The sequence below is a fragment of the Clarias gariepinus genome, chromosome 6, assembly GCF_024256425.1.
Source record: "Clarias gariepinus isolate MV-2021 ecotype Netherlands chromosome 6, CGAR_prim_01v2, whole genome shotgun sequence".
Taxonomy (NCBI): domain Eukaryota; kingdom Metazoa; phylum Chordata; class Actinopteri; order Siluriformes; family Clariidae; genus Clarias; species Clarias gariepinus.
The window spans coordinates 29,986,806-30,011,877 of record NC_071105.1 but is presented as its reverse complement, the minus strand read 5'-3'; the positions used below and the strand labels follow the sequence as shown (position 1 = coordinate 30,011,877).

Here is a 25,072-nt window from a genome sequence, read left to right as displayed (position 1 = left end):
ACCCAAAGTGGCACAGTCACATATTGCTTCACAAGGTCACTGTTTACAAAATGTGTTTTCTGGAGCACAGTACAGGCAAAGTAGTGTAAAAGAAGTGAGAGCTAAAGCAGCATGGCATCTGTACAGAACACAAGATATGATATTAATCCAAAGTAAAATTGCAGAAAAAAACATTAAATCTGTGTAATTAATAGCCCTAAAAATATGTTGTCATAAAGCTACAAAATATTAAAAGATCTGTTTGTGTGTATGCAGGTCATGCTGAATATTTAATCCTTAATTTAGGATCAAGCATCAAGCAAATAAAACTCAAAACAGATCCTTTTTTAACCCAAGAAAATACAAAAAAATAGCACGTCATGACAAACCTTTGGCACTGGTTGCTAATATTTCTTAGTCTTTTTATAAAAAGAGGATAAGAAAACTGATAGGACTAATGATTAGGACTATGACTTATTCAGAGAACTAAAGCATTTGATAATCAACCACTTATCAGTGTAAGTGTATTACACCAGTATTAACAAGTCACCTACATGCAGAAATGGGAGTAAGGCATATAAAAGGTATGAAGATAACAGGTTTTTTTTTTAACTAGTAATATAAGTTACTTTAAAATATAGTACTGTATGCAATGCATATTACTCCAATAGTGCTTCAAGTGTCTGTGCATTTTGTGAATTTTCTGTTCATCCCTTGATATTCATGTTTGTGGCTGATCCAAATTACCAGTGTAACATGTGAGCGCCATGACACTGTAATCAGGGTAGAGGTAGGTGTACATGAGAATGTAAAATGTACATGTGATGTATTTAAATGGAAGTGATAGATGGAGGCTTGTAGTTACTGTAGCTAGGTCAAAATAATGAACAAGAAGAAGAAAAGGTTTGAGGTGGTGCTCACAAAAAAAAATTGTACCGAGAAAAATAGCATTGTGATAAAAAATATAAAATTAAAAATGTAAAAAAATGTAAAAATGGGTGTGCTCTGTGTCTATGGCAGGGCCAACAGAAGGTTCTGTGCTTTGTTGTCACATAAGGTACCTGACATCAACATCAACAGCAGAGATGATGACCACTAAAACTGTAGTCCTAAACCTTTAAATCTCCCCATCGATCAATGGGGAGTGAGTGACTGTTAAAGGTTTATATTGGGTATGTTAAATTATTCACACAATGTGTCAGAATGCTCTCAGTTGTATGTACTGTGTATATTTGACAGTGTAGAGGTTCTTATGGGGGGTCAGGATGGGATTGATTGAGGCTGTGAGAGAATCATCACAGTATAGAAGACCATAATGAAGGAAAAAGTTGGACAATTCTGCTTTCATTCATTTTTATTTCATTCACCTTTCGCCCCTTTCTCCTCTTGCCTTTTCTTTTTTTTTATAAAACTACACTAGGCAAATTGAGCTAGTATTCTTAATGATTTCGCAAAAATGGAAAAAATGCAACAAGTCTTTCATTCCATATTATACAACAGTTATTGAGTAACAGAGCAATCTGTCTGGAGAGACGCATTTCACGAGTGGTGATATAGACAGTAACAGCATGGGGAATATGCATCACAAGCTGTCGGTCGAAGCATGGGTGAAAGTAGATCGGTACTGCCTGCAGTACTGAAGAAAGAATAAACTATACACCATAGTGCACTGGATTTGCATTTAACAGATTTAACCCTGGAACTCGTAAATTAAGGTAGCTGATGTTCCTAAAGCAGAATAAATAAGTGGAAATATAGTTGCAAACAACGATGAGCAACCCAACCATTGACGCACCGCACAACCTGTGTGTTATTTGAGCATGTTAAGACCTACAAAAACCCATTGCTGCCCGGGTGTACCACACAACTTGCACACGTCACACCCTATAGGGCTGATGTCAGTTTGGGCCCTAAATTTTTACTGAGTGCGTTAGTGTGTGTATATGTATGTGTGTGTGTGTGTGTGTGAGAGAGAGACACGTAAGGGTTAGTGTATTTGAAAGAGAGAGAGAGGTGTGTGTGTCAGTCTGTGTGTGACAAATAAATGTGTTTGTGCATGTTGTGTATGAGTCTGTGTTAACATTTGTGATATGTTTAATGTCGGTGTGAAAAATGTGACCTGTTAGTGTGTGTGTGCGTGCGTATGAGTGTGTTTCTGCGTGTCTAAGTGTGAGTGTCTTAAATTTGTAATGTGTTTATGTATGTACGTGTGTATGTGTGATGTATGAGTGTGTTTGTGCGAGTGTGTGTGTGCGTGCGTTTGTGTGTATGAGTGTGTTGTGCGTGCGTGTCTGTGTGAGTGTTAACATTAGTAATGTGCGTGTATGTATATGTGTATGTGTGTGAGATACGAGTGTGTTTGTGTGTGTGTGTGTGTGTGTGTGTGTGTGTGTGTGTGTGTGTGCGTGCGTGAACGTGACTGAATGTGATGGCACTGATCGTGATGTCCCTGAACGTGTCACTCAATATAATGCCACTCAGAAAGTTATTAACCACTTAACGGATGGCGAAATAACTGGTTAAACAAATCAGAATCTGTTGATTAAAAATGGTGTTTGTGGAACTGTTAAGTAATATGACACTCACGGTTGTGCTGTTGTGCTGGATATCAGCACAGCTTTAATGCATGCTTATGGCCACATCACAGCAATGCTGATATCCAGAACAGCAGCATCCCCTCTCATGTGTTGCATTGTACTGTATACAATATCCTGGAGGTTTTTTTTTTTTTTTCTAAAAGAGAGAAAGCGAGAGATACTGGTTTAACTTGTGCTAAGTGAACCTATCACTGTTCTTAGTGGACAGGGCTTCTCTATCCTCTCTATCTCTTTTCATCAGTCCAGTGGTGACAGGTGTATGATAATTATTGTATTTGTACAATAATTTTGGTCTCTGTTTGATGTACAATCAATAATTAGTAAAGATTATTTTATATTCATATTGCTGCTGATTGGCCCAATTTACAAGTGACCCGTGTGAGCACCACGACAATGCTTGCTAGATCAATATGTAAGACAAAAGAGTGGTGCCCATAAAAAAGTTATTACAAGAGAAAGGGATTCATGATAAGGAATTATTTAAAAAGATTTTAAACTGATAGGATTCTTTAAAGCTATAAATAAGAAGGGAGGAGACTCAAGTTCATTAACGAGCGCAGGTGGAGCGATACATAGCGTCACAAGCCAGATATGACAGGAAGACCGGTTGCAGTTACCTGACGTGTGTGTGTGTGTGTGTGTGTGTGTGTGTGTGTGTGTGTGTTGGGTGTGTAAGTGATTTATAGGGTTTGCTGAGGCCAAAGAAGAAGCTAGAACTTATTATATTAATATATAAACAATAAGTTTTATATATACTGTATACAGTATATAAATACACACACTGTATATAAATAATTATTTGTTAGCAAATATACTTAAATAAAGCAAACTGTCCATGTTTGGGTAAATCTGTCATCCTTAATTACATTAATCTTGTAATCATTTGGAAATCTTCGTTTGTATAATTTGCGATAAAAAGGCATGTGCCAAGTTTCACATTTAGACACAAATTAGACATGTTTTCTAATATAAAAAAAATAATAATTTGACCACCAATCAGAAAACACATTTTAAGGCTACATGAGAGTTTTTTTGCATACTTGCAGGTATACTTCAGCCTTTATAGAAAAGGGTCACTCAGTGGCATGTCTAGGGCAGGCGAGTGGGATTTTTTCATGTTTTGTATGTGTGTGCATGCTTGTGTGAGTGAGAGTCTCTCGGCAAACTGGTGTGTGTGGGCGTGTGTGAAAGTCGTCTCCTCCTCCTCCAACTCCTCTCTCTGCTCTCAATCACTACAGCTACGATTCTTTTCAAAAGTAAAGTACAGGTAAGTTCGTTTTATTTTTACTTTACATTTTGTATTAATAATTTGACATTATAAATATTAATCAGAGTCATGTCCATAAAACACTACACTTCATTTAGATCTGCTTTGCATGAAACTCTTCATAAGCAGTAACAGCTGTTAAAAAACATTTAGAACTTTACTACAAGTAGAAATGAGAGAGACATGTAAACCATAAGGGAAAATATTACCAATATGGTAGCAAATATACTATTATCAAAAGATATAAAATGTAGCAACATAAAAACATTAAAAAAAACAATTAGCCATAACATTAACACCACCACCACCTGGTGAACTGAATAAAATTGATTATCAATTATATCCTAGTAAACTGGTGACAGGATCATGGATGCCCAAGGCTCATTTATACCTGTGGGGACCAAAGGCTAGCCTGCCCAGTCTGATCTCACAGAAAAAGCTAATGTAACACAATTCACTCAAAAAACATTAATGTGTGCTTGGATAGAAAAGTACCAGAACACTCACAGCATCACAGTTTGCTATGTATGGGGTTCAGCAGGCAAATAATTCAAGGTTGTTAATCTAGACTCCAAATTCACCAGATCTCAGTCTGATCGAGGCTCCCAAGGGATGTGCTGGACAAACAAGTCTGATTCATGGAGACCCCACCTTGCAACTTACAGCACTTAAAGGATGTGTAACACTGTACTGTACACACCCTGGTGCCACAGCACACCTTCAGAGGTGTCGCAGAGTAATGCCTCAATGGTCAGAGCTATTTTAGGGGTGAAATAGGAAACTAAAACCTAGGTGGTTTTAAAGTTAATGGTTTTAATGTTGGGGCTGATTGGTGTGCACGTTCATAATGAACAGAAACTGCAAATAAAAGTGCTGAAAATACATAATGAAAATGCATACATAATTAGTGGCATTGATTCATACAAAGCTAATCATTGTACCAAATCACATGTGTCAAACTCAAAGCCCACTGCCTCATTCCATTAGACCTGCCCAAACCTGGAAAAATATAATGGAAAAAAAGGCCTGTAGTACACAATTACCCACCATTTTCACATTGGAGCTGTACTGAAATCTTAAGAAAGGAGTTGATGAGCATATACCACCATCCATCCAATCCACTTGTTCTGTCTGCACCACCGACACAACTGTATGCTTAATTTAAAAAAAATGGGGACAGTCAACAGCTAAAACTGATCCGAAATGGACATCCTTACGATGACCAGCCTGCTCTTGGCAAGAGCTTTTTATTTGAAACATCATAGGCACAATGGCACCATGCTTTACAACAATTTATAACCTATGATCAAGTACAAAACATTAACTTTGTAAATATGTATATGCCGCTTGATTGAATCAGAAAGTACATCATATCAAACCATATATTACACGTCCATTCAAGACTAATATTAGCACAATAACAATATTCAGGGTCAGATTTGTGCTACCCTACCCTTTAAGAATCTTTCCAAAATAGAAGAAATTATTAACTAACAACATAATGTAAACGATGATAACGAAATGTTGCCACTCAATATTATAATACAATGACAGTTTCTTATTGTTTGCCATATGTTTGTCATATCATTTATCATGCATAAAGTAGACATGGAAATGGCACTTACTCAGCATTGAAGCCATTGACATGTAAAATGCGCATCTGTTTGACTATAGTGCTTTTGCCCGATTCTCCAGCTCCTAAAGAAAAAAAGGAGATTCAAAGCATGGGTGAAGAAAAAGGGAGATCAGTTCATTGAATAAATTGATAGCATAACCCCTAGTCTAAAAATACACTGCCCTAGGAATCCATATTACAGATTGCTTGCATTAGTACCAAATATGTACTAAAGTAAAGATTAGGCAAGTTTCCACTTGAAAGAAAACACCAAGATATCCTAAAATACTGCCCAAATTAATTCACTGATCATACTGACTTGGGAACCGTTTTTAATGTGTTCTTTACATTCAACAAGGTCAGGGAATTCAAGTCAAACCAGGACTTTTGATTTTTCAGAATAGCAGAACACAGTTATAAGAGTACAGTTAAGTTCACAGTATATGCACTTATCTCAATGTTTTAATAGTCCTTGGAAACCATAAGGTACAAAGTTTTCTCATTATGCCATAGGCTTGATCCAACTTCCTGCTTTATGTCATTGTCAATGACGAAACACTGGACTCCCAATATCTCCTTTAATGGGCCTCTCCTTTAATGAAAAAATGACCTGATTTGAGCACGAAATGAGTTCTGTTATGGCAGTACAATGTACGACCTCATACTTCCACTTGCACATTACAGGGAATCGGCTGGGAGGTTTTGCCACATCTCTTGTACAGTGTTGAGATCGCTTCAAGTGGTTTCCACCTGCTTAGGCCATTAAATAAGTTCCTAGTGAGCACTTGAATAAGTACATTTGTGTAGCTGGGCATTATATAGAGAAATAAAAGTACACTAGCACAAGTACACTAAGACTTGTCAAGCAGAAACATACACAAGCTATATAAGCGGTGAGAGAATTAAAGTAAAAGTAATGGAAACATTGTGGCTATTAATAGCATGGAAGGCATTTTGCTACCATGGTTTGGCTTCACTTGGACTGAGGTGATTGCAACCACCACCATTTCAAAACACCCATGTTAATAATGGCAGTCATCCTCCCAGTACAGTTCCAGACTTTAGAATCTAACCTCAGCCTTGTGGTTGGTGAGATCAAGTCTTATGCAAATTTTGCAGCCTAAGCAATTGTTTAGTGTTGCTAGGGGGTTGCTAGAACATTGACAGGCAGTTCCTATGTGATCACAGGAGGTTCTTACTAGGGATGCACCGAAATGAAAATTCTGGGCCGAAAACGAAACCAAAATTTTTGGATGCACTTGGCCGAAAACCGATACCGAAACCGAAAATGGCTTCATTGAAAAACATGTTTAAAATATTTTCTTTTTGTTTGTATTAAAAAAACTACAAATTAATTAAGCAATCAAACTTTTATTGATAATAAATAACAGTAATAAGGCTGTTTAACAATAACAAAACTTGCTTCCAAGTGCTTTCAAACCGCCGACATACTCCGTGTTTGATGCGTAATGACAGCGCGAACGAGACAGGAGGATGGGAGAGGCGTGGCGACAATTTCCGCTTCTATTTTCGGCGCTTTCTTACGTTTCGGCCGAAACCGATAATGCTATTTCGGCCGAAAATTTTCGGCGGCCGAAATTTCGGTGCATCCCTAGTTCTTACAGTAGTATGTTGTTAGGTGGTTGCTAGTGAGCATTACCACCATAAGATTTGTGGTGTCTGAAAAACATGTACATGAATTTAACCCTGCATCCGATGGATAACCATGTCCCCCAAGCTTAGCCTCTTATCTTGAATACACCATATATTTTGTTCAAATACTTTTTCTCTAGCATTAGTTATAGCTTTTTAAGTAAATTAGCCTCCATTGTGCATTGACTGATTTGTATATAGCAGCCACCTTATTTGGAAAAAGGAACCCGTTTTTAATAATTATTGAAAGTCAGACTATAAAAAGTAAAGTCCCACATTTTAACTATTGTGCAGTAAATTTAAAAGTAGGTTTTGCGTATTTGCAAAACTGTCAGATTTTAGTATAGTAGGTAGGATTAAATGCAACAACACTTTACCTTACATATTGTTTATAAGTTGACCCTATTCCAGAGGAACAGGCACATCAAGGGTAGTGTGCAAAGCAATGCACACATCATGCGTAGTGCCTACTGTACAAGCCTCTGGAGGCAGTGTTATGATGTCAGAGCCGAGACATGACCAGCTGAAGCAACCCCATGGTCTCAACTGGTCAGGTCTAGGCTCAGCAACATTATGTAAGAATAAAATAAAGTTGGCTGATTACTAATTACTATTCTAAAAAGTACAAGTACTATTCTATTCTTTTAGTACTATTCTAAAAGGAGTTTTGCTTCCCTGATTGAACCGGCTAATTTCAGGATTCAGATTGTGAAAGGGTAAAGCACATAAAATTAGTTTTGACTTGGACATGTGTAGAAGATGATTTCATAAAGGTAGCTCATCCCAAAAGTGTTCTATATTTAGTTCCAGTTATGATCAAGAAAAATAGATATGATAACTGTGGCCATAACTGGATGCACATTGTCAGCAACCATACACTGTGGCATTTAAGCAATGACTGGGTATTGTGTGTTCTGGTATGAAACACTATTGCTAACATGAAAGCTGACCAGTGGAGGATGGAGGCATTGAGTTTGAGGTACACTTTTGCTACATAAACTTGTACAGGTGTAAAGGTGGTCAGTTGTTTCTAATAAAGTGCTTAGTGAGTGTATATTGATATATAGTTTTATACACTTCTCAGCCAAAATTTTTTTTACTGGTTTCACTTTCTCTTTGATTAGGTCCCATGGCATCATTTTGATAAGCTTATACAATGTAATTTGTTTCTGTCCATAGTCCATTATGCACGGCCTTCTTTAGCACATCCCAAAGATTCGCAATGGGGTTTAGGTCTGGACTTTGTCTATGATTTGATTTTCCTAAGCCTTACTACGACCACAGGATTTAGGAAATGAGAAGCTACTCACTGCATCATTTAGGGTTAAATAACTTAGAAGTAAAGGTGCAATTGCACACTGCTTTCCCAAAAGCAAAAAGTAAAAAAATAAATTGCTGGTTACTTGTCCATATTCAATTTAATTCAATTTTATTTGTATAGCGCTTTTAATAATTGTCATTGTCACTGTCAAAGTAGCTTTACACAATCCCAAGGTGAAGCATGGTATAATGGGTATAATGTGTAATATACCCTGGGTATAATGTCCTTGGTTAATGAGCATTTTTGTTTTTGTTGCAAAATGTATGTTACATCTTGGTCTCAAGAGACCCTAAGATATTTTGCCCCATGTGTTAATGAATTTTAGCAAGGTTTTATTTTATTTATTTTTTTCGAACCTGGATCCAGCATCATAATATCAGCCCTTCGCTTCTTCAGGAGATGGTGGGGAACATAGTCAAAAAACATCATTTGGATATTATCTTGGAGTCAATCTATTTTGGCAAAAAAAAATAAAATAAAAATAAAAAACTTGCAGGCTTCTGTGAGACAGGTAAAGAAAACCAACCTAAAAGACAAATCCAAGTCAACAAAGAAATGACTTCATACAATCATTTTAGATTGGCCAAAAAAATTAAGAACTTTGTAGACTGATTTGAGGAGGTCTGTGCACAGGTGAATCCCACATCATTTTGATTCATACACTTTCACATTTCAATAAAGCTGCTTTGCGACAACGACAATTGTTAAACGCGTTATACAAATAAAGTTGAATGGAACTGAATCTGAACATGTTTTCCCTCAAGCATTTGTTAAAGGAAGGGTGCAACAATATCTGCTAAGCTGATAGACTCTCATTTCCCAAAGAATTCGATGTGCATTTTGCTATCCAGGCAAAGCATAGGGACCAGAAATCTTCATGTTCAGGACTGTATTAAGCTAACCACACATGGCTAACACACTAGTCCTTCTTAAAAGCTACAAAAAAAAAAAAAAAAAATAGTTTAGCACCATTAGCATTTAGCCCAAACAGCTAACCAGCTCTTTAAAGCTGCTTAGCTGTTTTTACCTGGTTAGGTTTTTACGAAAACCTGTCTCTCAGGGAGCAGATCTCTTCCGATCCCTTCTTGGGCTCGCCAAAAATCTTGGGACAAGTTTTTTTCTATTAGCTGCGTTAGCTGCTAATGTCAAATCTACCCTTCTTAGGAGCAAAGGAAAACTAGGTTAGCCATTGGCAGGTAACTGTGCTGTGCTAGCCTAGCCTTATTTATTGTGGCTCTTTAAAATGTCACTGAGTTGAGTAGAGATGGGCTGAGCTGAACATTGTGTCTGGGGAATTGTGTCTTCCAAGATATGAGATCCCAGTAGGGGAGGAATCAGATTTTCTTGTTTAAGCTCCAGTTTATTTCATAGATCAACTTTAATAATTAATATTAATTGTATTTATCATATATATATATATATATATATATATATATATATATATATGATAAATACAATTAATATTAATTGTAATTAAACATTGGTTTTACTCTTACATGCTTTTATTAATGTTTTATTTAGGGCTAGGCGTAATGCAAAAAAATGTATCATGATATTTTTCGTTGGGTCTTATTAAATCAATATAAAGTATATAAAAGTACATTCAACCAGTACTGTATATTGCCCTAATATCAAAAAGATACAGTTTAAATTTCTAATATTTTTGTAACATAATAAATATAAATGTTATAAATTAACTGTTCTACACAGTCTCCACACAACATGTTCTGTGGACACGCGCAAAAAAAAAAAATGCCATACTGACTAGCAAATCAATACTCTTTTAGATGAAAAAATTTTCTCTCACGCTCCACTCTGCTTCTGTTGTTGAGTGTGTCTCAGGAAGAGTACGAACTGCTATTGGTTAAATATTTAACCACATTTTACGAAAACCTGTCTCTCAGGGAGCAGATCTCTTCCGGTCCCTTCTTGGGCTCGCCAAAAATCTTGGGACAAGTTGAGCCACTAAGAATACACCGTTGCAGCCTTCGTTTTTAGGGGAAAGCAGGCTGCATTTGAAGGAGCCTTAGTCGCAAGCATGCACCCCATGAATTGCGACACACTAGTAGTCTCCTAATGCTATGCTTTTAACCAGCCATCCTATCAAAAAAATTTTTTATTGTTATTGAGGAAGTCTTTTTTTCTAATTATGTATTGTTATAGTACCATCGCCCAGGACTAGTTTTATTCACTGGTTGAGTAAATATAATATGCAAAGATTTGAAATTAGTACAATCATCTATTACCACTGTGATCACAAAGTTCATTAATGAAATTTTCAACCACATTAGTAAACCATAACCGTAGCAGACATTTTCATATTTAAATTAAACATAAGCATGTACTGCACATGCGCATATACAGTATATATATGGAATGTAAATATAAATGAATGTAAATGAAAGATTAGCAGGACTTTCCATATGTTTAGTTAATCAGAAAGATACACCATACAGTACAATCCTTGTAGTTCTACTATGAAATAGAGCTTTCCTAAGATTTACCAATCATACTACAATTAAAAGCCTGTGCAAGCATAACCTTCACCAATCACAAGGCATACAATGTCATTACCTCTGTCTCAGCACAGATCAAAAGTCTGCATACATTTTTTTATTTGTTTCTACCTCAAAAGCAAATGCTAACCCATCAGATAGTAGTACTGTGATATGTCTATTAGCTTCTTAAACGTCTTGCATTTTGTTTATTATGGCATCTTGAGAATGGTAGTGGTTATACACATTATTGAATTCTAGCTTTAAACACTAAAGTTGTTTTTATTTTGTACCTGTTTAAGGTATTTTTGTGCCCCTTGACCTTATTTCAAAATTGTAAAATGAGCATGAATTTAATCTACCTACCATTACAGGTACTTCCACATTATTGTGCTGGGTTTTTTCACTTTCATTTGTATTAGTGTAAATTCATGCATGTTGCTGATATTTGAAAAGATTCAAACATCACTTCAGAGATATGGAATTTATACAGTTTTAAAAAGTCATGAACAATAAGGATAAACAATATTTTTTTAAAAATTCAGCATTATATCCTAACAGTTAACTTCCTGGTGAAAGTATGTCATTTCCAAATTCAGCGTGTTGAACAGATGAAGTGAAAAACTTCAGGTTTTGTTAACAACATGCTATGTAGGTAACTTTGGTGAGTAATGCATATCTTTTTTTCTCAAACAGCAAACTATATAGTGTGTTTTAGATTTTCATGCTGTGTGCAGTCCTGTTGATTTAAAGTTAAAGTTATTGTAAATGTACGCTGTCAAGAAAGAATGGTTTACTGAGTTGTGCAGTAATAGTAACAGTATTGTAGTAAATAGTATAGTATAGTATAGTATCCTTTAAATTTCCATTGTTTGCACCATTTAACAGTGTTATTACTATTAGGACTGCAACATTCGTTGACGTATTCAACATGTAAATGTGTTGACTTCCGTGGAATCCCTTGATGTGTCGTAATATTCATTTTGTGGCAAATTTTGCTGGAATATAAGATTTTTTTCCCCCAAAATAAGACTTTAATCACAATCATGTGTGGTAATTCTTTAAAGAAACACCTAATAAAATGGTGCTCTGCATGCTGTGTCAAAGTGAAATGGTTTACCACAGTACTCACACACAACTCACAGAAAATCTTAAATGAAAACACCTTGTTCTCTCTGAGAAAGCAGCCCAAGTATGTATTAGAATGAATTTAGTCTAATTTTAATTCAATTTAAGTTAGAAACGGTTGCTTCATACATAGACTTCATGTTAAAATAAGTGATAATTGTATCTGCTCAGTAACTAGCCTTACTGAGAGAATTGCAATTAACATACACTGCCTGACACATATTTCATTTCAGTTTATGTGTAAACTGAATTAATTCTTCATGCAACCAGTTTGAGTCCTAAAATATGCCTCATAATACCACATAATGTTGCTAAGCCTAGAGCTGACCTGAAGAAACCCCAGATCACTGCTTCCAGAGGGTTGTACAGTTTCCACAATGCATGATGAGTTTCATGAATTTCCATTCTTACCCTGACATACCCATCATTCTGGTATAGGGTTAATCTAAATAAACATCAGATCGCATGACCCTTTGTCATTACTCCAAAGACCAATCTTTATATGCCCAAGCAAATGGAAGGTTTTTTCTGATTAGCGCTTTTCTTAAGAAAATACTCTTACTTTCACTTTTATACATGCTACGATTTTTTCAGTTAGCTAGGGCCAGGGGTAGCTCAGTGGTTAAGGCATTGGACTACGGTTCGGAAGATCCCAGGTTCAAACCCCACAACCACCAAGTTTCCCCTGTTGGGCCCTTGAGCAAGGCCCTTAACCCTCAACTGCTCAGATGTAGAATGAGATAAAAATGTAAGTCGCTCTGGATAAGAGCGTCTGCCAAATGCCTAAATGTAAATATTTTAACCCATTTAGTAAATATAACATACAAAGACCCTAATGTTTAAGTGACCTCCTTTCATAATTTTCTTTCACCACATTCTGTTTAAAAAAATATATATACTTTAACCTAGGTTCAGCAATTTTAAATCTCTTAAGTTATTTTTCTTGCTTGATGCGGAACAATAATTTGACCCTTCCTAAAAGGTGACTTTATGTTGTTGTATTTCTTGGCCAGGCAATTTATGGTAATATGTAACTGATATAATTTTGTGGGTATTTTTTGGCCAGACAAGAAAATAAAAAAATCTCTTTTTATGAGTAAAAGTAAATTAGGCGAATATAAAACACGTTTAACCTGCCTTGCTGTATTGCTTGTTTACATAATCTTGTCATGATGTTAGCAAAGTTAAGGCAAAAGGTGTTTTTTTGGTTGGTTGTTCAGTACCCTGAAGGAGAGCTCATCACTGCCCGTGGGGGAAATTTTGGTGCCAAAGCACCAGAGTAAAAATTACAGAAAAGGTTAAAACACAGAACTTAAAGCCATGCAATTAGCAAATCAGTCTAAAAAACTAACAGATACACTGTTTACTACAAAAAACATAATGCAAACCAATTAAGTAGCAAATAATATTGCTTTTTTTTTATTTATGATAATACATACATTCTATATACAACTTTTACAAATCTGTAATCCAAGTCTACACAGGTGTTATACTGTATGTACACACACTATAGAATAGTAAAATAATCAAGAGTCAATCAGGATTTGTAGTGAAATTAGTGAAATTTCCCCTGATACCGGGAACCGTTACCACGGTCTGTGAAATGTCTATGTTTGAGCGGCGTGTAAGGGGTTAATCACAGGCGCCGAGTGCCCGCCCCCGGGCCCCGGCTGCGGCTCAGAGCGAGGAGAAGGCGAGGCAAGACATGTCAGCCGTGTGGAACTATTTCAAAGTGAATAAAGACGACAAAACAAAGACGGACTGCAAATTGTGCTGAGCTAAATTGTTCAGAGGAGGCTCAAAAGGTAGCGCATTTAACACAAGTAATTTAATCAAGCACCTAAAATCCCAACCCGACAACGAGTACAAAGAGTTTACCCACGCTTCTAAACCAACACAACCCATACTGCAGCAAACTCTAGCAAGACGAGAGAAAACGTCCAGAGACAAACTAGTCCCTTGTTTTTTTGTTAAATTATATGACTAAAGCTGTTACCTGTAAATTTAAATCATGTTTTTATTTAATACTCGGTATTGGTATTGGCGAGTACTAAAAATGCAAGTACTTGTACTCGTTTTCCAAAATAGTGGTATCGTTGCATCCCTAGCTCACGTCCTTTTTTTCATTCATGTAGTTATACACGAATATAAGTGCTCCAGAAGACCAAACTGGCAAAAGATATACTTTTAGCAGTACTGTGGAACTTGTTGCGAGTTGCGAGTGTTCCACAAGACGAGCAAAAGATTTTAATAAATTTTAACTTGAAAAACGAGCCGTCTTGATTTACAAGAACAAAGCATCATCAAGGAGCATGTAGCGCGCACACTTCTTGTTTTGACACCAAGCGTCACGTGATCAGAACTAAGCCAATGGGTATTCTCTCTCCCTCTTGAGCTGCGGAATTGTGGATAATTGTCTCCTATGCTCTGCCTTGGCAGAATAGTCAACATTTGTGCGCGTGTGTACTACAACACTGTGACCACGCGTGTGCACGTGAAGCAACTTTTATTTTGTTTGTATCTGTGTGTAGGACGACTTTCTCTTACTTTCTCTCTCACACTCACACACACACACAATTTATGATAATACATACATGTGTCCATGTCTATCCGTGTGTGTGCGCAAGTGTCCACGAGTGAGGGTCTCTATCGGTAAACTGGTGTGTGTGGTGTCACTACAGCCACGATTCTTTTTAAAAATAAGGTGCAAGTTTTATTTTTACTTTATCTTTCGGATTAATTATTTTTATATGAATATTTTAGGTTGGGTTGTGAATTATTTCTTATGGGGAAAATTCGCTTAGATATACAAGTGTTTTGATACACAAGCACGCCTCCAAATTAGGCTCGCAAGCCGAGGTTCCACTGTAGTCATATTATCATCATATACAGGTGAACCCTGATTTTTGGGTTACATCCCCACAAGCCTATTGTATGTCGATAATATCTTAAGTCGAAAATAGCTTAATTATGCAAGGACATTTTATTTGAATAAAATTAGTCCAATTTTCATTCAGTCCAAGATGAGGTAAAAGGACCCAACTGGGTGAAACAAACCCTAAACTCACAATGCTGTTGTAGCATATTCGTTCTTTTCTTCTTGATGGCAATGCTGGCTGGAGGTTGCAGCTGGCTAGTGTTAAGACAGCACATCTCCCTGCATTTTGTTTGCCAGGAAAAAGAGTAAATCTAAAACCCGCAGTACATATTCAGATTATTCATCACTTTAGTAATATTCACACAATTGTAAAGTCACAATTTCACGTCAGGGTTCATCTGTAATCTTGTGTATTCAATTAATTAAACATGCTCAATGACTGTTAGAATTGTGTAGTGTTTTTTTCCAACCTGGTTTCTTTTTACTCTTTGGAAAAAAAATATATAACATGATGCTGTCACACAAAACACAGTGAGTGCCATGTATGACTTTCACTTATACTCCTCAAGTCACACAAAACTGTCTATTAAAAAACAGTTTGCAACTGTTAAATCCTTTATTTAAATGTTTATTTTTGCCAAAAATGTTAATTAATTTTTTTGTTGTAAATGACTGAATTTTGCGCAATGCATCCAATAATGAAATTAATAAAAATACATCCTTATATTAAAAGCTTAGTAAAGCAAAATTAACCACTGCTCAAATTTGTGGCTCCTGTGAATAAACTAAATGCATTTCATGGAAATGTAAAGAAAACTAAAGCCAAGAAAACCCTAACCCCAACTGAAAAAGGTCATGTAGTCTGATGAGCGCATCAGGGTAAGAAGGGAAGCAAATGAAGTGATGCAGGGAGTATAGCACCCGCTGTACAAGCCTTTGGAGGCAGTGTTGTGATCTGGGGTTGCTTCAGTTTGTCAGGTCTAGACTCAGTTCTGTGACAACAAAATGAAGTCAGCTGATGACCTAAATGTACTGAACAACCAGGTTATGCCGCCTATGGAGTTCTTCTTCCCTGGTCGCATTGGTATATTCCAGTACTGGAAGAGTGATTCTGGGAGCATAAGGAATCATTTTTACACATGAACTGGACACCACATTGTGTGCTGTAATCAAAGCTAAAAGTGAGTAAGCTTAGAGAGTGCAACTTGTGCGTTTGTGTGTGTGTGTGTGTGAGTATATATACACCATGTGGGGTGTTGTTGGGGGGCTCTCATGAAGACGAGAAGTTCCTTTTGAATTCAGATTGAAGCTGTTACGAAGGCTTAACAGGTCATAAGTAGCAGATACATCTCAACATCAAATGTTTAAAGGCGATTACTGCATATTTTGGAATGCCTTCAGCATTGTTTTACATGGTAGATAGAAATAAAAATCAAGTAAGACAATGGAATTAGAAGAAGTTTAAACATTTGACGATGTGTGTGATAATGTTCAAATACTGGCCATTGAGAATCCCATAAAACTATAAGCATCAATTGTACAGCTGATGGTTGACAATTTTTTTTTCCTGGTCAGTGATTGAGGATGTTTCCATTCCATACTCTTCCGTTCACTCTCAGACTCGTAGTGATAAATCCATGTCTTGTCACCAGGAACGCTTCTCTGCGATAGTCCTTGAACTTCTCTAGCCATACACACCTCTTTGCAATAAAACACAGTCTCCAAACTGTGCTCCAATAAATTATGCCACCACCACCATTCCACAAAAAACTAATCACTGCACTAGGGCTCGATTACAAAAAATGATCGAGGCAAAATCTTCTGCCTTAAAGCTTCTTTTAATTCATTTTAAAATAGTTGTGTTATGTTTTTGCGCAATTATTTGTTTGCCGTGACATAAACATAGACAAAGAAGAAGCGCTTACGTCACCCAAAAAAGCAGAAGGAGACGCAAACAGTTAGCTGTGTATTGATTTGATGGAGCGTTCTGTTGGCTGCAAAATGGAAAGAAGCGATAAAATTATAAACGAGCCAAGAGAAGAAGAAACCAGCGAGAAAAAAGGATAGAAATTGTCAGTAAAGGCTTATGTTATGCCTGAGCTGTAAATTTGAAAACTTTTCGTTTTTTGTATATTTATTTATTTTAATGTGTGTGTTATGCGCTTCCACAGATCAAATATAAATATATTAGAACAACACAATCAAAAATGTATATTATTATTATTATTGAATATATTATTACTATTCTAATTAACCCTAGGCATGTGACAAATTAATACATGAAAACACATAATACAATTTCTCATATAATGTTTAATTTGGGGCACATTTATTTTGCAGGGGTTTGTCATGTAATACAAAAATGTTCACACTAAATAAATATTGTTTATGATGAAAAATTACATGAAAAGTTTTTAATTATAAAATAAGCAATATAAAAATATAAATGTATATGAAAAAATATATAATTTATATATATATATATTCCCTATACAACATGTCTTTTTTTTATATTGCTTGTTTTATAATCAAATTCGTTTGGTGCAATTTGTAATTTGTAAATCCTAATCCTATAAATTGACGTTCTACTATATAATAATTTATATAGATTATGTAGGGGGGCAATCCGTGGCTGGAAGGCATTTTGGCGCATAACAGTGTGCCTTAGTTTTTTTGATACCTAAAGTCATTTGAAATACTTTTTTTTTTAGTTTTTGTAGCAAAAAAGGCTTTAAAATAAGAATGTATGGCACTGTAATACACTTAATTCATCTTAGTCAACTTTAAGCTATTCCTTGTACTGTGTATAATGACTGTTTATTTTTGATAAAATGCATTAAAAAAATTAAAGTAGATTTTTCTAAAAAGAAAACCAATTAATCTTTGTTTCTTGTATATATTTTATATTGCTGTTTAATTAAGCAAAATTACATTTTATCCGATTACTCGATTAATGGATCAAATTTTTGGTAGAATACTCAATTACTAAAATATTCGATAGCTACAGCTCTACACTGCACGCTGCTCTTTTGTCATGCAAATCACTAGTGGGGCATGCATTTTTGCTCCTACCGCAGTTAAAAAAGAACTGATGAAACATAGTAGTGGGAGACAGTAGCCTTGAACTTAAAGTGCTGAAAAGACATTACAGCCAACAGAAGCTTTAATATAATCTCAGTGCTGATGACTTTTTTTTTTATTCGCCCTTGTGTTTGCATGTGCATGCATATACAGTACAGTGGGGAAAATAATTATTTGATCCTTTATAGATTTTGCCATGAAGAAATGAAGAGTGTATAATTTTTAGTATAGGTTTATTTTGAAGAATAGGGACAGAATATCAATCAAAATAAAACACATTATATAAATATTATTTATGTTGCATTTCAGGCAAGTAAAATAAGTATTTGATCCCCTTTCAACAATCATTCTAGGTCCCACAGACTGGTTAGTTAAGCAAGTTAAGTAGGCTTTATTGTCATTTTAACCATATACAGCTCAGAACACAATGAAACAAAACAGTGTTCCTCCAGGACCAAGGTGCTTCATACAACATGAATTACCAGAAACTAACCAGCTAACAAGACACCTAATTGACACCATAAATAAAGTACTATACAAAAGACAACAAAGTGCACACGTAAATGTGCAAACAAGAGCAGCAACACAACAATGCAATGTACTGTGAAATACTGTGATAATGAGCTGAGGTAGTGCTAATAAATGACATGATGGATAAGAAAACAGTAAACACTTCTTGTAAAAGTAGTAGCAGAGACAGGAAAGAGTACTTGTAAAAAAGTAAATAAAAATAAACGTATAATACTTAAAAATAGAAATATTGTACAAAAAAAAAGTTCTTATTTAGTACACAGATTAATTTAAGAAACTGCTCCTAACAACAACTCGTTATTTATAAGTCACCTGTCCACAGAATCTCTATCTTCCATTTTAACCTCACTACCTCCCTACTACTGCTACAGTATGACCAAAGAACTGTCAAAGGACATCAGAAACAAGGTTGCACAAGGCTGGGATGGGCTACAAGACAATCAACAAGATGCTCGGTGAGATTGGATGAAGTGAGGGATCAGCCAGAACTACATGGGAGGAGCTTTCGAATTATCTCAAGACAGTTGGGACCACAGTCACCAAGCAAATCATTGGTAACACAATATTCAAGCATGGATTGAAATCCTTTAGCACTGCTAGGTCTGCTTCCTCAAAAAGGCACATGTACAGGCCTATCTGAAATTTCCAAAGAACAGAGAAAGATTGGGAGACTGTGAGAACTGTCATGTATTGTAAATACTCAAAACCACCAAGGCTCAAGAAGAATCACATTAAGGTCATTGAGTGGCCTAGCCAGTCTCCAGACCGTACTCCTATCGAAAGTTCATGGAGAGAGATGAAACTTTGAGTTGCTAAGCAACAGGCAAGTAACCTTAAGGATTTAGAGAATATCTGCAAAGAATAGTGAATCAAAATCTCTCCCGAGATGTTTGCAAACCTGGTAACCAACTACAGGAAACTTCTTACCTCTGTGCTTGCCAACAAGAGTTTATTAACCAAGAAATAAGTTATGTTGTGCTTGGGGATCAAATATTTATTTTACTCATTGAAATGCAAATCAATTCATAACCTTTGTATCATGTGATACTGCTTTTTAAAAATCTAGGAGACCGATGCCACCCGCAAACGATTTATTAGTAGCGGACAGTACACCGTTCTCATGCTAGCAGAATAAACTGGTACAGTAGCGGTAGCTACGTAATGTCCAGCTGGTTAATTGATAGCGGATGGTAAAAAGAATAGGAAAGGCATACTGACGCTTGTGCACAGTCTGCAGAAACACAGAGTTTTGCACGGTGAACGGCTCTTCTTTAAAAAACCCAGGAAGATTAATAAAACTCAAGCAGCACGGATCCATGCGGCACACAGCACTGGTCAATGACTTACTCACAAAATATGCATATTATTAATATTATTAATACTATTATTATGTTTTTGTAATAGTAATAATATGACTATTACAGAAACAACCTAAGCAGATGGAGAGGAGGGTTTGTAGGTTAAATCTCTAAATTGTAAAATAAATAGAAATATCAAATAAATGTAAATATCGTAAAAAGTCACATATACATCCTGTACTGCATGGGTCAGTGTATGCATGTACATACTTCAGGGACATAATATTCACTTGCTGCCTTCCCAGTTCCAGTTGCTATTGGCACAAGATATTGTAACTGTAACAAGGACCAAATTGTGACAGAGTACTGGTTCAGTGCAACTACAAAATTGCAGGTCTTGTGGGATGTACCTGCAGTGGTCAGGACATACCAAAAGTGGTCCAAGGAAGGAAAACGGTCAACCAGGGAAAAGGTTATAGGCAGCCAAGGCTCACTGATCCATATGGGGAGCAAAGGCTGACCTATGTAGACTGTTACCATCAAATACTATGATGAAACTGGTTCTCATGAGGAACATCTCCAGGAAAGACCAGACCAAAGAATCTTGTTCTGTGCGTTTTTGCAAACAGGCTTTTGTGTGTTTCACACTAAGGCTTTTATCTAGCTACCATAAAACCCAGATTAGTGGAGGCCCTTCTCCACCAAATGGTCAGTTTGTCCAAGTGACAGCTTTATATATATATTAATATACAGTATATAAATGAAACCCAAATTCTGGTCTACTGTCTCATATGCAGCTACTGGGCCTAACAAAAAGTTTCTGGTATATAGCAAAAATTTATCATTTTGCTTACTTGTGCTTCTAGAGTTGTGGTAGAATGAAAATACACCCTCCTTTAATACTATGTTTTTATTTTTTAGGGCTTAAATAAGAATGAATTTGATTCTCACCAACTTCAATATTTTTTTTTTAATTCCCACCTAAAATTGAAGGAAAGTGCACTTATTCCCATCACACCCTCAAACAGAGATAGCATGGCCAATTGCTTACAGCCACACATATTGCTAACATTATAGCAGATCTCATTGAAGAGCATGGTGTCTACATAATACACAGCCAAAGGATGCCACATTTCACTTCTGCACTGTTAGATGTGCCACAGGCAAATGTAAGGGCTATAGCTGTGAAACTAAAGTTTCTAGGTCCAACCACCTCAGCATCACTTCACCCACAAAGCAGTACATCATACAATCTCACATAGTGGGGTTGCCATGTGCTGTCCCATCATTGTTGCATCACTCACTACACACAGTAGCTCTGAACAGCCTCTGGAAGCAACCTCATTACAAGAACTGTGTATCTGGAACATTATGGAACAGGCTTCCATGGTTAAGCAACTGTACAAGTGCAAGATCAAGCAGAATCTATACAGATTTTACCCTATTTTATATCAGTCATTTTAAAATCACATGGAGGTTCAACCTGATCAGCTGGCTTCCAAACAATCTGGATTGCCTTCTGACCGGTCAGAAGTTTTGGTTAGCTGTTTTGCAAAGTGTGAGCACAACCACAGTTTTTCCACAATTCCACATGAATTTACTTTAATGTACAGTGAAACCTCAGATTACAAGTAACGTGGTTTGTAAGTGTCCTGCAAGACGAGCAAAGATTTTTACAAAATTTTGACTTAACAAAAACTAACAAGTCTTGGATAACGAATACCGAGTGTCAGGTAGCTCGTATGTGCTACTTGTGTTCACAACTGAGCCAATGGTTTTTCTCTCTCTTGAGCTGCAGAATTATGGAAAATCGTCTTCCCTGCTCGGTATTAGTGCGCATCTCTCACTGGTATAATCAACATCCCTGCGCAGGTGTTCTGTTTACTACAACACAGTGACTACGTGTACTGTGTGCGCGTAAAACATATTTTATTTTGTGTTTGTATGCGTGTGTGTACAGCGCATGTGTACTCCTTATTATAAGGCTTTATTATAAGGCTTCACACGTGTGTGCATGGTAAAAGAAAGTCTCATAAGAGAGATTAAAGATCCATTCTCTCTCTCTCTCTCTCTCTTTCTGTATCAGCCTGCACGTTGTGTGCGCGTCATTGGACGCTTTCACATCCCTCCTCCTTTCACCTTCACACACACTCCTCTTCTCCTCTCGCCTTCTCACACACACTCTAAAATTTTACATTGCTCTGTCGCGATTCTTTTCTAATGTTTTTTTTTCTTTTACTTTACAGCAGTGATTCCGTTAGTGTGCCGCACGTGTGTGTCATTGCGATGTTCCTTGTTAACTTTCCCGATAGAACAGTCTTTCCGTTAATGTGCGTGTGAAACTCAAATAAGAGAGAACGAAGGGTTACTGTGTAAGACGAGAAGAGGGAGAGGGGCTGTGGAATGAATAATTTGAGTTTCCATTATTTCTTATGGGAAACTTTGATTAATAAGTGTTATGAAATATGAGCCTACTTCCGGAACAAATCATGTTCTTAATTCAAGATTTCACTGTACGTCCAAATTTGCTTCCCTGAATCTACACAACCATTTTTGTTCCATACTCTCTTCTTGTTTCTTTTTTAGTTGTTGTTTGATTACAAAGTAAAATTTGCAACTCTGCTTTGCTCTGTTTTGACACACAGAACTGCCTTCAGATCTCTGTAAACCGTGTTTGAATCCCATTTTATTGGCTTGTTACTTAAACATACTTGTTCGTTTAATTTTATTGTTTACGAACAAACCAACTTAGGGGTTCTGTTCAAGCATACAATCTAAGCATGCACATTATGCCCAGTCGCTGCAACGTACAGTTTGCGAAGAGAGGTCTTAGCTTCATGCAGTGTGGGAAAACGGATTTAAACATAGTTAATAATCTGTCTTCCTAGTCTAAGATCACTATGCTCAATGACAAGCATCAGCTAAAGTGTGTAAAGCATACTATGACTACTGAGCAGTGGAAACATGTTTTCTGGAGTGATTAATCACTATGTAGAAATCAGATTGATGCATATGGGGTTGGCAGATGCCAGAAGATCTCACTCTCTTTTGGAACAAATAATACAAACATTAAAAAGTTAGGCAGTGAAGGTATAATGGTCTGGGGATGTCTGTCAAGGTTTGAGTCAAGGCCTATTATCTCCAGCAAAGAATAATTTTAAATGCTGTACACTTTGTTGCAACAGTCTGTGGAATGTCCTTTACAGGGTGTTTGTGCTCCTATGCATAAAGTGAGAGACAAGATGACATGAGCCGAAAAGAGAGATGTGGAGTAACTCCAGTGGCCTGAATAGAGCCCTGACCTCACCCTTGCTTTATCCTTAGGGTGAAATGTAATGCTTACTGTGCCCCAAGCATCCATGCTCAACTTGACTAATGGTCTTGTGGCTAAAAGGGGCAAATTACCCCAGTCAGATTCCAAATTCTAGTAAAAAGCCTCCCTTGAGTGTGAGGAAAAAAAAGAATATTTACAAACGCTTTAAAGACAATACTCTGACGATAACCTGATACTACTACAATGGGAAAAGCTGGCAGATGGTGACAGTATTAAAGCTCAGAATCCACATGCATCTTTATTTCTATATTCGAACATCGTCAAGAGAGTGATGCAGCTGGTTATCTATGCAGATAAAATTCATCGTAAACACAACAACTCACACCTGAGTCACCTCAGACAAATTAGGTCATCAGAAATCCATCAGCATTTGATCAGGCTAAGAAAATGATTATTATATAAATTTTTTTGCAGCAATAAACATTGCATTTGAAAAAAACCTACCTAACAGCAGTAGCCGATGGGTTGCTCTGTATATCTGTTTGTCTTTCTGTAACTGTTTTTCTATCTTTTTGTTTGCTTCTCTCTGGGCCTTCTCTTCATTACGCTGGTCTTCTGTTTTACTGTTGCCCAAACAGCCCATCTTCCCAAAGTCCCAATAAAAAAATGATTTTTTTTTTAAATTATTCCTGTGGATGTGGGATGAGAGTATAAACAAATAGCAAATAATCCTTGATTGGCACGTATTCAACTCCCAAGCTTTGGGAATTCTGACATGTGTGTGTTCATATGCACATTCCGTAGAAGAACAGCACACGGGGATGGATGAAGCAGTCGTTTGAAGGGATGAAGGGAGCAGAATGGAAGCTATGCCTTTGGGTCAGCGCTCAGGAGGAGCTTTAGGCAAGAAACGGCGGGCTTGTGATGGTGGTGAAAACATCAAGGCCGGCCTACACACAAGGCCGAGTCCTCCGAGCTTTTTGGTGCAGTAATATCCGAGTGGTAGTTTTACACTCAGCCGTAGATGTGTATGCCACCACGGCGTTACATTTAAGTCCTTGTCTTTCTGTTCCAGAAATCTGATAGGGACTTAACACATTTCTCTTCTACAATCCATAGTCGCTTCCCTAAAATGACAGTCGCGCCCGGCACTCCTTGCAAAACCATCGATAACTTTAGGTAAACGGGTTTTATTGTCTTTTATTCTATCGCATCCGTTTACCGACACACCAAAGACGGGAAAGGAGATATACAAAGGTTTTTAAAAAACCTGGAGAGATAAATATCTTCCCGAAATTGACGGCCTGCGGTTCATTCCGCCTCGAGCCGTGGCCGACATTAGCCTTAAAAATAAAAAAAAAAAAAAAATTTTAAAAGCCCCCGGTATGAAATGATGGGTCAGAGAGGGTTCTTTTGTATGAAATCCGAAAGGTAAATAACTAATTCCTCTTGCTCTGCAAACCGATGGCTTATGTAGCTATTCGAATCAAAAGAGGCGGTTTTGTCCTCTCCGTTAGCTGCTGTAATTTGAATTTCTCCTCACATCCGTAGGCTGCATGCAAACAACAATCCGGACGGCTTCGCTAACGGGGCGCACGCGGCACACGCAGCTGTTTCGAACAACGTAATTCTGCGATATTTTTCAATGCATTCTGTAAGCAGAGTCCGCTGTCAGTGTGCGCTTTGTGTTACCCGTTTTGAATTCGACTTGCTGAAAGACAGGGTTACACATGTGCGTTTACAGCCGTGAAGAAAACATGTTTGACAAGAAAAATACCGAAATGACAGCAAGCTCCTGACGGATGCTCTTGTGTCCCTTCTCGGATGAACGCGATCGGATCCGCTCGTCGATAGTGTTTTTGGCGATTTTGCCCTTTCTCAGTAAATCGTACATGGAGCTAGATGGTGTTGAAGAAATGGGTGGGGCAAACAGCTCTCATTGAACCCTGTGTACG

At 36.9% G+C, this 25,072-nt stretch overlaps 1 protein-coding gene across 4 annotated transcripts in view; it reads right to left on the bottom strand.

The window, feature by feature from the left end:
- Window positions 1-25,072, bottom strand: part of gnas (GNAS complex locus) — a 56,148-nt gene extending 31,076 nt beyond the window's left edge. Inside the window, exons 1-3 of one of the 4 annotated variants that reach the window (XM_053498200.1) lie at window positions 23,622-23,668; window positions 5,469-5,541; window positions 4,891-4,998 (exon numbers count right to left, since the gene is read on the bottom strand). Coding sequence is in view for 2 of the 4 variants with exons in the window: in XM_053498198.1 (XP_053354173.1) it covers window positions 5,469-5,541; window positions 23,622-23,760 (212 nt within the window). In the remaining 2 variants the exon portion in view is untranslated. Of the gene's footprint in view, window positions 1-4,890; window positions 4,999-5,468; window positions 5,542-23,621 lie in introns of all 4 variants that reach the window. The other 3 variants (XM_053498198.1, XM_053498199.1, XM_053498201.1) reach the window with 3 other exon arrangements.